The 13,063-nt window shown below is 49.8% G+C and overlaps 1 protein-coding gene across 2 annotated transcripts in view; it reads left to right on the top strand.

The window, feature by feature from the left end:
- Positions 1-12,830, top strand: part of B4GALNT3 (beta-1,4-N-acetyl-galactosaminyltransferase 3) — a 65,977-nt gene extending 53,147 nt beyond the window's left edge. For both annotated transcript variants that reach the window (XM_059845703.1, XM_059845701.1), the window contains exons 10-20: positions 93-227; positions 626-735; positions 1,199-1,299; positions 1,937-2,013; positions 2,607-3,606; positions 4,706-5,004; positions 5,822-5,975; positions 6,647-6,719; positions 7,169-7,322; positions 8,030-8,156; positions 8,921-12,830. In XM_059845703.1, coding sequence (XP_059701686.1) covers positions 93-227; positions 626-735; positions 1,199-1,299; positions 1,937-2,013; positions 2,607-3,606; positions 4,706-5,004; positions 5,822-5,975; positions 6,647-6,719; positions 7,169-7,322; positions 8,030-8,156; positions 8,921-9,029 — 2,339 coding nt within the window. In that variant the 3' untranslated portion in view covers positions 9,030-12,830. The remainder of the gene's footprint in view (positions 1-92; positions 228-625; positions 736-1,198; positions 1,300-1,936; positions 2,014-2,606; positions 3,607-4,705; positions 5,005-5,821; positions 5,976-6,646; positions 6,720-7,168; positions 7,323-8,029; positions 8,157-8,920) is intronic.
- The last annotated feature ends 233 nt before the right edge of the window (positions 12,831-13,063 follow it).

Below are 13,063 nucleotides of genomic sequence, written 5' to 3'. Positions count from 1 at the left end.
TTGGAAAGGGCTGGCACTGGAGAGAGGTGCTTTTTAGGACAAGGAGGAAGTTAGCCCCTGTCTCCCCCTTGTGTTCTCTCTCTGGTCTCCAGATGAGACACTTCTGAAGATGGATGAGGTTGGGCACATCCCGCAGACGCTGGCCACTGGCAGGAGCTGGGCTGCTGGCAGCAGGGTACACCCAGCTGACATGTTGAAGCCTGACCCCCGGGACACTCTTTATGAAGGTGAGACTTGGAAAGCAGCTGAGGGAGTAACTGCAGCCTGTGCAGGAGCACAGCTGAGAAAAATTGTCCTCCTGCACTGCAGTTATCCAGGCCGTGCTTTTTTATTCCTGGTGCCAAAGAGAGGGGCAGCTACAGCATCAGTCACTGTAGGAGTCAAAGCATAGACTAAAGCCAGCTGCTCTTTCTTGGTATCCAGCTCAAACAACATCCCCAAGCATATTTTTGTGTGAGCGTTTTAAAGGAATGTAAAGAGCTGAGCTGTGCAAGAAGGTTTGTTTAATCTATCTCTTAATATTTCACATGGATACATAGAACCCAGGGACAGAAGTAGCTATGCTGGTGCGTGGTTGCAGCAGGGCTCCTCCTGCAGCCCTTGCCTGTGTGTTTCTTCCCTGCAGTGCCTCTGCTCAGCAAGTCCCGCGTGCGCCGGGCCCTGCCGGACTGCCCCTACAAGCCCAGCTACCTGGTGAATGGATTTCCTCTGCAGCGCTACCAGGGGCTCCAGTTCGTAAGTTGGACTTCTTAATTTGACTCGTGCCCTGGGATACACAAGGAGGAAGAAGAAATCCTGTTAGCCATGGGGCCTGAGGCCCCATGTTAGCCAAAGGCCTCCCTGCCTTTGCAGGGAGTCTCACAATTGCTGAGGGTTTCATTCTCCTTGGGGGGGACTGTAGTGTGTGTGGATTACTAAAGCCACTGACACCTCTTCAGGAGGACTTGGCCACCTCTCTCTCAGTTACTTCTCACTCTGTTGTAGGACTTAAGCTCACAGAGAGGTGGGCAGATGCTGAGGGAGAGGGTAAAAGGCACATGCATACATACATGTATGCTTCTGCTTTCTTCTGTCTTCCTTTATCATAGCCTGCTACTGGAAAGAGTGAGCAACTCCTGCTGATTATCCTGCAGCTATGCCTGGGTCACCTTGTGTCTGATGTCTGGCATTTCACTTTGTCTTTCTCTCTTCTTCACAGGTTCATCTATCCTTTGTTTACCCAAATGATTACAGCCGCCTGAGCCACATGGAGAAAGACAACAAATGCTTCTACCAGGAAAACCCTTATTATTTGGAAAGGTAGCATGCTGTAAATTTGGGGTTACTAGCAGGGTGGGGAGAAGCTTGAAGGCTGGAATTGGTGTAGAATTTCATGCTCACTTCTGTAGGACTTTTCTTAATTCCTAAAGATCCCCTAAGTCTTGCAAAACATTAGAGCATTTATAGTTTCTTTTGATAACTTTAGTGAAAATATTTTTAGGTCTCAAGGGGAAACTACCAGCCCTTTTCTTTCACTGTTAACCCAGTGGCTGAGTCAGAGCATGTTTGTTCTCTTACATCAGGCAGTGTATTCCCAGCAAGTTTGGCCTGCAAGTGGCTGGAGCCTGCTGATGGCTGTCACTGTGAAAGCCAAACTATGGCCACCACCAGGCCTCTCTTTGGGGGAAGAAATGCATGTCACTCATCTTCACTGGGGCCCAAATCCCAGTGGTGGCCCCACAAGGGAGCTACTACTTGCATTCTCCCTACTGCAACAATCAGACACCTTGTGCAAGGACTCCCAGCCATTCAGGAGGACTCTTTTGCAGGATAAAGAGGGTCACTTTCCCAGTAAGATAGCTGATTGTGGCCTCCCTGTGCTCAGGATCTTCTTCCTTCTTCCAAGAAAGGGCAAAGTAACATTCATCAAACTTGTGTTTTGCTCTTCTCTCTGCAGATTTGGATTTTACAAGTACATGAAAATGGATCGGCCAGAGAAGAGCCTGGACTCTGGAGAAAAGCCAGAGCACCCAGGTAGGAGGGGCCCTCATGTCAGAACCCAGAGGATCCTTTTATCTGTCACTTTTGTGTGTGGTCTTGCAGCACCAGCCGAAGGAAGCTGTTGACTTGCCATGCCAAGGAAGTCTCAGCCTTTCCCTGCCAGATTGCTGTGGCTGGGAGGAGACTTTTGCTGCCACTTTTACTTCCCTTAAGGACGGGGTGGGAGCTCACCAAACAGTGGGCTGCAGTAGACAACATGACAACTCTCAGGCCCACAGCTTAGCTGAGGTGCAATTCTAGTAAAAACATGGGCAGGAGTAACACATCCAGAGGTGTGCAGTGTGGCAGCCTATGGTCACACCTGCCCTGCAGAGCTGTGGCCAGACCCACAGCTAAGGGCAAAGCCTGACAGCTCCACAGCCTTTGGCAGTGACGGGTGATGGGTGCTGAGGAGGCTGGTGGCAGCAAGAGCACGGCTCCTACGTGGGAGAGCATCCCTGTCCCTCTGAGCAGGAGAGACACCGCTGAGGGGAGGCGAGAAGGAGCTGTCCCCCCTGCCTGGTGGGTGCCTGGGCAGGGAAGGCAGCTGGAGGATGCCAGAGGTGTAACTTTGATTCATCCTGCAGGCTCCGAGGAGGGGAACCTGGATGACCTGCAGTACGAGGAGCAGGACGTGGAGAGCACCAGTGCCCCTGAGCACGCTGGCACAGGGAGGGCAGGGCCAGCAGACAAGGCTCCCAGCAGCATGCTGGGCAGTGACAATATCCACCTGGACTATTCCCTCCGGGAGCGCCGCCGGCTCCTCTCGCTCATGGGGGACGATGCAGGAGAGGAGATACGGAGGAGGAGGACAAAAAGGTCTGGTATCAAATCAGCCATGCTGGCCTCTGCCAACCAAAGCCTCAGCCTGGCTGGCCTAGAGGGAAACCCAGTAACGAAGAGACCCCATGTGAAAGCTGGCGTCAAAGACAATTCCAGGAGCCCTCCTCAGCATGCCAGGGCCATCCAGGGGAGAGTGCCTTTCAGAAGGACAATCCCTCCTTCTAGGACTGTGTCTCAAATGCAGCAGTCTCTTGGTCACCCCAGGGACTCAGGGGTCGCAGTTCCCAGCAGGGTAGGACCTCAAGGAGACCTCGGCACCACAAAGGACAGGCTGCAGCCAGCAGGCACCGTGCCAGCTGGGAAAGGAGGCCCAGTCTCTGGCAAAGCCGGGAGACAGGCAGTGAGTGCTGCCAGCCCCAGCCAGCAGCCCGGGCTGCCACAGTGGCTGAGCCAGGTGCAGTCCTACGTTGCTGAGCCGAAGGTGGCCACCAATGGGGATGTGGGTGAAGGAGAGGCACAGGTATCTCCTTTGAAGGGCAAGTCTGGAGGAGCAGCAGAGGAGGAGGAAGAGGTGGATGGGGAGCCAGAGGAGGAAGATGAGGAGGATTTTGATTACGTACCAGTGTTTGACCAGGCGGTCAACTGGGAGCAGACCTTCAGCATGAGCAACCTGGACTTCCATATGCTGCGCACGGACTGGATTGACCTGAAGTGCAACACCTCAGGAAATTTGCTGCTAAGAGAAAGGGAGGCCCTGGAAGTTACCCGTGTCTTCCTGAGGAAGCTCAACCAGAGGAGTAAAGGGTAAGGTGTAGTGAGAAAACCAAGGGGCACTGTCCCAGAGCTGGTTTACCATGCTGCATGGGGAATACCTGTTATGTGAGTAACTGGTGAGAATCAGAGGATGAACTAGATGTGGTAAATAAGATTTCAGGCAAGGAATCTGTGTAAAACATTGGACTTTAGGCACACTTCTTTTTCCTGAGGAGTGATACCAGCTTTTGCTGGTACTCTTTTGTTACATGGTCTTGGTATGATTCTTTTTTTTCTCAAGACTTATCATTCCTTCTGGCAAACAAACACACTTCCTCTAGCCTCCATAAGCTAAACAATCTAACTCCTGACCCTTGTGCTGGGCTGGCCTTAACTTTTGTAATTTTTTACCAGTCTTTTCTGGTTTCAGTTGATGCTAATCTTCCTATACATAAGTGACCAATATCCTGGATGTTTTATGGAATGGGTGTTATTAGCTTCTAATCCCTGCCGGAAGTAGGCCTAATGCTCTACATATTGAGATCACATTTGCTTTTTCAGGGTCACACCAGTCACAACCAGGTGTAACTGACCATTACACACAAGATTTTCTGAGGATTTTTAACTCACAAGCATCTGTTTTATAGCAGAAACTCTTGCTATGATCTGAAATGGCATGACCTGGCATTTCATCCAGTTTTGGCCATTCTGAATCTACAGCTCCTGCCGGTTTTTACTGTACGATTGCTCAGTCCTGCTCCATATTCTTGTTTGATAAGCTGTCATGAGCCAGTTTCAGCAGCCCAAACATGCTCCTTGTGCCAAAATCATTGTAGGTGGTGTTGAACACACTCACTGTTAGGAGCGCTGCACAATCATTCAGCCACATTTGTTATTTTCTGTGTCACCTTTATTTCATTTCTCTTGCCAAATATTTTTCTCTTGGCCAGAATCCCAGGTCTAATCCCACGTGCTTGTGGATTTAGGAGAAACAGGTGCTAAACATTCCCATGGAACTTTAGAAGCGGTGCAGCAAAGCAGGGGGGAGCTGGGGACAGAAAGGCTTCTGCTGGCCCGAAGGAAGGGAGCCCAGCAGAGGTGGGGGAGGGATAGGCCCAGGATGTGCCCACACCAGCTGTGTCTCCTGCAGGCGCTTCCAGCTGCAGCGCATCGTGAACGTGGAGAAGCGGCAGGACCGCATGCGGGGCAGCCGCTACCTGCTGGAGCTGGAGCTGCTGGAGCAGGGCCGGCGGCGCGTCCGCCTCTCCGAGTACGTCTTTGCCCGGGGCTGGCAGGGCAGCAGCAGCCACGAGGAGGACGAGAGGAGGATGAGGAACCTGGTGTGGGGCCACCGGCGGCACCTGATGGCCGCGGCGAATGAGCCAGAGCTGTGCTGGCCCCAGGGGTTTTCCTGGAACCACCAGGCCGTGGTTCACTTCGTGGTGCCAGGTGAGAGAATCTGCCTTCCCAGGACATCGAGGGGTGGCACAGTGGGCAGTTCCCATGAGGGCAGTCATGGACAGTGGGTCTGAGCCAGTTTAAGTCATCTTACTTGGGTTAGTGTCACATTCACATCCTCTGGAAAAATCCCTTTGCCCAGGATTTTTCTCCTGGGAAGCTAAGAAACCTCAGAGAAAAAAGAAAACAACTTTTATCTTGTTTGCTTTTCCTGTGTTGTGCTCACATGTGGAATGTGTTTGGAGATTGTTTATCCACAATAATATTGTTTATTATTGTTTCATGCATTTCTGGTGTGAATTATTTTGACTCCTTGGCCAATCAGTGCCAATCTGTTTCAAGACTTGAAAGAGTCACGAGGTTTCATTATTATCTTTTTAACATTGTGTAAGTATCCTTTCTGTATTCTTTAGTATGGTATAGTATAGTATTCTTTAATATAATATAGTATCATAAAATAATAGCCTTCTGAGAACATGGAGTCAGATTCATCATTCCTTCCTGCCACAGGGCACCCTGCAAATACAATAGGTCACTTCCAATTTCTGTTCTCTTAAAGTTAAATACCCCCAAAAATATGATAGGGCCTAAGCAGCCATGGCTTGTAAGCTCAGAGGAAGCCCCTGTCACATGGTGGGGAAGAACCCACACTGATTCCTTGGCTCTGTGGACCAGGTTTTCAGCCTATTACATCATCCCTGAAAGGTTGTTGAGGTTTAACAGAAGGCAAGAAGCCTTGCATGTTGAGAAAAAACACCACCATTTAAATCAGTTTGCTTTGATTCTTCCCCTGTTGCAATACAACCAGTGAAGAACCAGGCACGATGGGTACTGCAGTTCATCTCTGACATGGAAGAGCTGTTGCGAGTCACCAAGGATCCCCACTTCAGTGTCATCATCACAGACTACAGCAGCGATGACATGGATGTAGAGAAGGCTCTGAAAAGGTCTACCTTGCACAGGTGGGACTACTGCTTGGTGTCAAAAAGCCACTCACACACATAAACCTGCAAATAGCATATTTTGCAGTCTCTCTGTGCTCACCAGCCACAGCCTGCTGCAGCTGTAACACCACAGACCATCCATCCAGACCTTGCATGTACACAAAAATGTGTTTTTGTTATGATGTGCATGCACATATATGCATGGAACACTGTTAGAAAAGTATAAGGCAATACCTGGTGTAGTCTTCCAGCTAAATTTATTGAATTTATCTCTTTTTTCAAGATTGCAAGAGAGAAGAGAAAGCAAGTCTCCCAGTGGTGGGGCAGGGGGTGGACAGAAAAGATAAGAAAGCTCTGAGAAGTGGGACAGAGAGCTCTGTTTGCTGGAATGATCTGAAACAGTTTGATCTGAAACAGCTTTGGCTGGTCATTTCTGTTACGTGCCAGGGGTTTCCAGGTCTAGTCCTAGGGCAGAGCTGGGCTGGAGCTGAGAAGAGTTTTGCTAGGCTCTGTTCAGGGCCAAGACTCTCTGGGCAGACTGGGACAGGGAGCAGTGCGCTCCCCCAGCAAAGGTTTCCTCTGCTCCAGAGGGTGCACAGGGCGAGGGCAGCTCCATGGCCCAGTGCTGTGTGGTGCTGCCTGCAGTGCCTCCTGTGCCACTGAAATTCCCTTTCCCCTCTGACCCCCAGCTATCGGTACCTGAAGCTGACAGGGAATTTTGAGCGTTCTGCTGGGCTGCAGGCGGGGATAGACCTCATAACGGTGAGTTCTGGGGGGCCTTGGGTGGGCAGGGCAGTTTGTGGTGTCTGGTGTTGGCCCTGCCTTTGGTACTGAACATGCTGGTTTTTAGGGAAGGGAATAGCCTAGCAGACCATTCTAATGTAGATGTGTTTCCTGTCCTTGCAGAGTAAGGGTCTCTTTATTCTGAGGAGCCTGTGCTCTGTTTGATTCTTGGTCCATCTGCCAGGACTGTCAGACAGGAGGGAAGTCAGCAGTAGCAGCTTTGTGATCCTGGTTCTGCCAGGTCACAGTCATGGTATTTCACACTCATCATTGATCAGCCAATGGACATTTTGCCAGCCCTTGGGATCTCAGTTTCTGATGCAGTAATGAGATTTTGACTCCCATATTTTTGTCTTCCTGCCCCTCAAGAAATATTTACTGAAAGTCAACCTATTTTTTTTTTCCCCAACCGGTACGATTGGTTCCAGGACCCGCACAGCATTGTCTTCCTGTGTGACCTCCACATCCACTTCCCAGCTGGAGTCATTGATTCCATCAGGAAGCACTGCGTGGAAGGCAAGATGGCCTTTGCACCCATGGTCATGAGGCTGCACTGTGGGATGTCCCCACAGTGGCCTGATGGTAAGAGGGCTCAGACTTTGGGAAATAGGGAAAGAAGGAAGTGCCTGCCTCCTCTACATTTGTTCCTCTGGCACTGTCAGGGTCTGGAGCTTGAGGTATTCAGGTCCACTGGGTGAGTCTGTGTTAGACATAGGATGGAGCTTAACAGCATCAGGTACCTGGAATTTGAGATCAAAAAGCTAGCAGAGCCCTTGATCTGGTGTTTCTCCTGGTTGTCTCTTAGGGCTCTTTATTGATTTAAAGATCTTGGAAAAACCGTCCTTTATTCCTGTCTGTCCATATCTCTCTTTTCTTAGGGGGCACAGCCTGTCCTGAGGAGAGCTGGTAGACCAGGGGTGAGGGAAACCAGGCCAAGTGGGAGGGAGAGAAGTGGTACAGCATAGGATTTCCTTTAGACAGTGGTGGCCATCCTGAGCCATCTAGGCACAGGGACAGCCCTGGGAAGCTGGGACAGTCCAGGAATTCTGTTGCCAGACAGGAGATGTGAGAGGCTCTGCAAGCAAGTTGATGGGACAGACCATGCTGCCTGTCCACAAGCCTTTCTCAATCCCAAAGCTGGTTGACATGGTTGGCTCTGCCTTGGTGCTGGGTGTGCCTGGTGTCAACATTGTGCTAAAAGTAGCTTGAGTCTCACTCCAGCAGCACTGCTGGAACCATCAATGGTTCAAAACCCCAACAAAGCTGTTCCTTTTTTGTGCTTTCCTCAGGCTACTGGGAGGTGAATGGGTTTGGTCTCCTGGGCATATACAAGTCTGATCTGGACAAAATTGGAGGCATGAACACAAAAGAGTTTCGGGACCGCTGGGGAGGAGAGGACTGGGAGCTCCTTGACAGGTAGGCATCCTCTGTCACTGTTCAAGTGCTCAGGAGGGGAAGCCCATCAGATCCTGGAGAACCAATGACCATGGGAGTGGGGTTCTAGGAGGTTGAGATGACTACTGCCACCATAACCTTGGTCACTGAGGGAGAGGCTTTGAGCATATCCTGACCTCAAACCTAGTAGGTGAGGAGATGCAAATCACTCTGTTGCAGCCACTAGTAAGAGCTGTTTTCTGCTGCCTTCCAGCCACATTGCTGGTTGGTTCCTGCAGATCAGGCACTGGTGATTGTGAAGACTTTGTCTTCTTCAAGCACTCAAAGTGCAGTGTGATCCCTCACATTTCCCATATAACATTTAGCCTTGAAGACCAACTGGTGGAGAGGCATTTAAAGGTTATGAAGTCCAGTTAGAATTTCTGAGGATTTTGTGAGGAGGGATGCACAAATCATGGGCCTCTGGCTTTGTAGTTGGAAGGTTTGGGCCCTGTCCTGTCTTTTCTGTCAGCTGACTGCAATCCAGTGCTGCCAGCCATCTTTCCTCCTATCTTGCCGTATGCAGGCACTTCTGACTAGTCCTGCACTCAAGGGTGCATAAACACTCAGAAAGTGTCTTTAGATTCCTGCTTATGGATATGGGATACCCCTGAGCTATTCTGCACTATCCAATTTGCTTGCAGTCTTTTATGGACAGCACAACTTAAAAAAGAGCTTTCCTGGGGCTGAGTCCCTCAGTATCTTTGTGATGAACTTTTCCCTAAGTCTACTCTTCTGTCTGCCAGGATCTTACAGGCTGGGCTGGAAGTGGAGCGTCTCTCCCTGAGGAACTTCTTCCACTGGTTTCACTCAAAGCGGGGCATGTGGAACCGGCGCCAGCTGAAGACAGTGTAGCCTTCAACCCCAGAGCTGTTTGGCAGCACTGTCCACCATCTCATCCAATGTGCACTTTACTGGGGCATGCAGCCGAGTGCCCAAACTCTTCCTCTGCCTCCAGAGACCTCTGATGGCATGGCACAGCTGAGGAAGGGGTGATCAGGCTGGTGGAGCAGGAGCTTCTCATGTCAGACACAAGACACGGGATCCGTGTGTGGCTGGGAAGGCGTGTGGCAGAGGTGTCAAGGGAAACACTTGTATTTCCTGCCATGCAGTCTGGTGGAAGGTACAGTGGGAGAGGTGCCCTGTTTCCTGTTGAGTCTTGCACCAAACAAACACAAATCCCAGCTAAGTCTAGAATGGTTTATTTAGAGCAATGCAGCTTCTCTTTCAAAACTTGAATGAAAAAGAAAAATAACAAAGAACTCACCACCGTCCCCATTTCCTCTCCTTTGCCTTCTCCAGTACCCATTATTTTGGACAGGAGACCAAAGTTCTCTGATCTGTATTGCACCCACATGCCCATGTGCTGACTTAAGGAAATCTGGATGCAGAGGAGCTGATAAGCACTTTAGGCTGCTGGTGCTCAGATGTTTCTCTGTGCTTTTCACTTCGGTCATTATGAAAAATTGTGCTCGTGTTCAGCAAAGTATGGGCTGTGGATGGAGTTGTGAATACATTTCCCTTAGAGGAGCCACATTTGCCTGTAGCTGGGTGAGCTGGCAAGGGTGATGTTACAATTCCACCTAAATTATTGACCTACTGCCTGAAGGTAGTGGAGGGGCTATACAGAGAAGCTAACAGAGCATCTCAGGAGGAACTTCGCAGCCTTATCTGACAGACATGTGTTTGTCCTAACAATATCAGGGAAACCCTAGCAGGGAAGAAGTGGCAATATTTTATTAGTTGAAGTATTGTGATTTGTCAGAAGAGGAGACAGAATCTTCTGCTCTCAGAATCCTGTACATTTATGCAGCATCTAAAAGTTAATTTAATAAGTTATGGCCTCACAGTTGTGTCTTGTCATAGTTTGACTCTTATGTAGAGAGCAAGCTTCTTGGTTGAAGAACCAACACAGCTGTTGGTGCTTCATCTCTGCAACAGTCCTGGGAGCTCTGGCCTGGTACGGAGGAGGTGGCCTCAGGTCTTGGCACATGCACCGGGTGTAACAAACAGTGAGGACAGAAGAGTGTTGAGTGAATAAAAGGATAGGCAAACCCAGGCTATCATTGATGGAAGAGCTGTGGAAAGAACCCACAGCTGGCCTGGTGCTACAGGGAAGTCTCATCCTCTACAACTCCTGTTAATGTAAGGCAAGATCTTTTTAACCTTTAACCATTTTAGAAGGCTATTTAAACCCAGAAATCCCAGCTCACTCAGTGCTTTACACTGCAGCTTCAGTGTCCCCATACCATGCTGAAAAGGGCTCAAGCTTGAGGGGAGTGTGACGTAGGATGCTGCTCATGGTGCCCAGTTCTGTGGGGAGTTGCTGGGAAGGAGTAATTCTATGTGCAGAATACAAGCACAGCTGGCTGATACTAGACTTTTTTGCTCTTTGCTGATGGAGTAGATGCCAATTCAGAATAGGCATTCATTTATTACTGTGTCTGTGGTGCTTGACAAGTCCATCAAGTTCCACTTTTGCAGTAGAAAACTGAACATACAAGTTCTGGCACGTGAGATAGAAATCATGTCAAATCATCTGTTTGCATCAGTCTGGGTTTTGTGAGTGATGGATTTAGAAAAAAATCAACCAGATACCAGAAAGTTCTGCTGTGCAGTGTGCAGCTGTGGTGAGAAGTAGACAGGAGATGGCTGTGTCTCTGAATCCATGGAGCCTTTGCCAGAATGGAGACACTGAATATCCCAGAAGAGGCAGCCCAAGCCTGAGTAGTCTTCCTATTGAGGGAAAATACTTTACCCACACAGATACTAAGAAAATAAATCATGGCAGTTGGTGTGAGAAGGAAGAGGCTGACAACAGTCAACACTTTTTTTTTAAATTTTTCTCCTTTTTTTTAAGTATTATAGGAGTTTGTGAGACCACAGCCCTGTGATGCAATGTTGCAATAAGCTGTTTCTCCCTGGAATGTGCAGTGTCAGTCATGCTCTCAGTGCAAGTCACAGCCTGTGCTTCCCTCAGACACAGGCACAACTCCTCGAGTGTGTAGGTGAGCTGCTTTCCAGGCTCCAGGACTGTGCCTGCACAGCCTGTCCAGGCTGGCTGTGTCACGCAATGCCTGTGGAATGGGGAGAGGCTCTGGGGAGGGTGAGTGCCTGGACATGGCCAGGCTTTAGCAGCAGCAGCTGTCAGGGCCTATCACACTGGGAGCACCACAGTGCCTGCTCTGCACATGGAGAACTGCTGGGTTTGGTGGCAGCCCAGAAGTCAAGCACGGGGAGGAGGAGATCTTTGTACCCTGTGCTTTCACACCTGGCTCTGGATGTGCTCTGCAGCACATAAAGTTAGCAGCTGGCATCCATCTGGCAAGAACTGGGTGCCTCCAGAAGGTAACTCACTTGGTATAAATGCCAAATGAGTCTTCCCCACCACAAAGTACAGCCAGCAAAGAGTGGGCTGGACAATAGGATGCTCCCCTCAGTGCAGCACTGCCAGCAGAATTCGAGGATTTTGCCCCCATTTTTCAGCTGTGACTGCACTCCTTCCTTCACACCTTGTAACCCAGGCCAGTGGTAAGCAGAACTACCTCGTGAGGACTCCTTGATGGAGATGCAAGGAGTTCCTGGTTTTCAGTCCAGTTTCATAATGGCCAGTTTCCCCACTGTCAAAGCTGCCATCCCAAATGTTCTTCCCTTCCAGTGGGAATACTCAGTTGGTATCCAAGCAAGTAGTAAATGTGATTAATACTAATTGGCACAAGCTGGCAGTCTCCATGGAGGAGCTTGGAGAGCCCATGGGAATTAAGACTGTCTTCCAGCTCACATACACCGAGACCTCACTGGGAGGTGAGAAGGGGCTCCACACTCCCCAGTTTACGGGCCAGCAGCAAACCTTGCAGGAGCAGCTCTGGGCTTCACTCTGAGGCTGCTGCCCCTCTTGCAAAGCAAGCTGCAGTTTTTCTCCCCAGACAGTCACAAAGAGGGAGGAGAGCAGGAAGCACAGCAGGAGCAGAACCCTCAGCTATGCAGTGAAAGGACAGGGCCAGGAAGCTGACTCCCCTCAACAGTTGGTCACATTTCTGTCACCAGGATCTTTTTAGGAAGCTGTGCTGGAGTTTCTGGCCTTCATGTGCATCCTGGCTGTGTCCTGCTTGGACAGCTGGAGGAAGTCAGTTGCAGAGGATTTTCCTTGCATCAGGCCAGGAGCAAGCTGCTCCGGAAGCTCTGTGGCTGGGGAGATGATGGACAGTCCTGTAAAAGAGACCTTCTCCAGGGTAGGATGTAACCAGGCTGGGGAGTCTGGGCCACCAAGTGTGAGGTGCAGAGCAAGGGGGCTCTGCCTACAAATGTGACTGTGTATTCAGGACTGGAGTGTGGCGCTCAGGCTTGCTTTGCAGGTCACCAAGGGAATGAAGAAGGGCTGGCTTTTAATCTGAGCAAAGTGTATTGTGTGAAAATTATTATTTGTTTCATCATTGTCTTAATGTTTGCCTGGCATGAACATCTCTCCTCATTGCTTACGAATGTCTGAAGTTGATTGTTTTTTAGATACAGATGCCTTGTGTTGAAAATCTGACTTGTACCTGCCTTAAAGTGGCTCTGTGCCTTCAAGATGACTCCTGGGCCACCTCTCTGTTGGAGCTGGGGGATATTCAGATTCTCCCTCGTGTTTTATAAATACATTGTCTTCCTACAAGAGCTCTCTTCTGTCTGTGTGTTCACTTGCACCTGCATCACTGGAGCAGGAATTAGAATCCAGGTGTGCTCGTCTGTCTTCATTAGCTGAAAGCACAGGCAGTGCCAGAGATCACTCTCAGCCCAAGGCAGCAAGAGCTCTGCAGCAAGGGGTGGATGGGAGATGCAGGGGGCAAGGTTAGCCCTGCTTCAGTCCCCTCTAGATCTGTAGAAAATGGGATGGCAACAAAACAGTT

The sequence above is a fragment of the Haemorhous mexicanus genome, chromosome 5 (genome assembly GCF_027477595.1).
Source record: "Haemorhous mexicanus isolate bHaeMex1 chromosome 5, bHaeMex1.pri, whole genome shotgun sequence".
Lineage (NCBI taxonomy): Eukaryota > Metazoa > Chordata > Aves > Passeriformes > Fringillidae > Haemorhous > Haemorhous mexicanus.
This window is presented reverse-complemented; position numbering and strand designations above follow the sequence as displayed.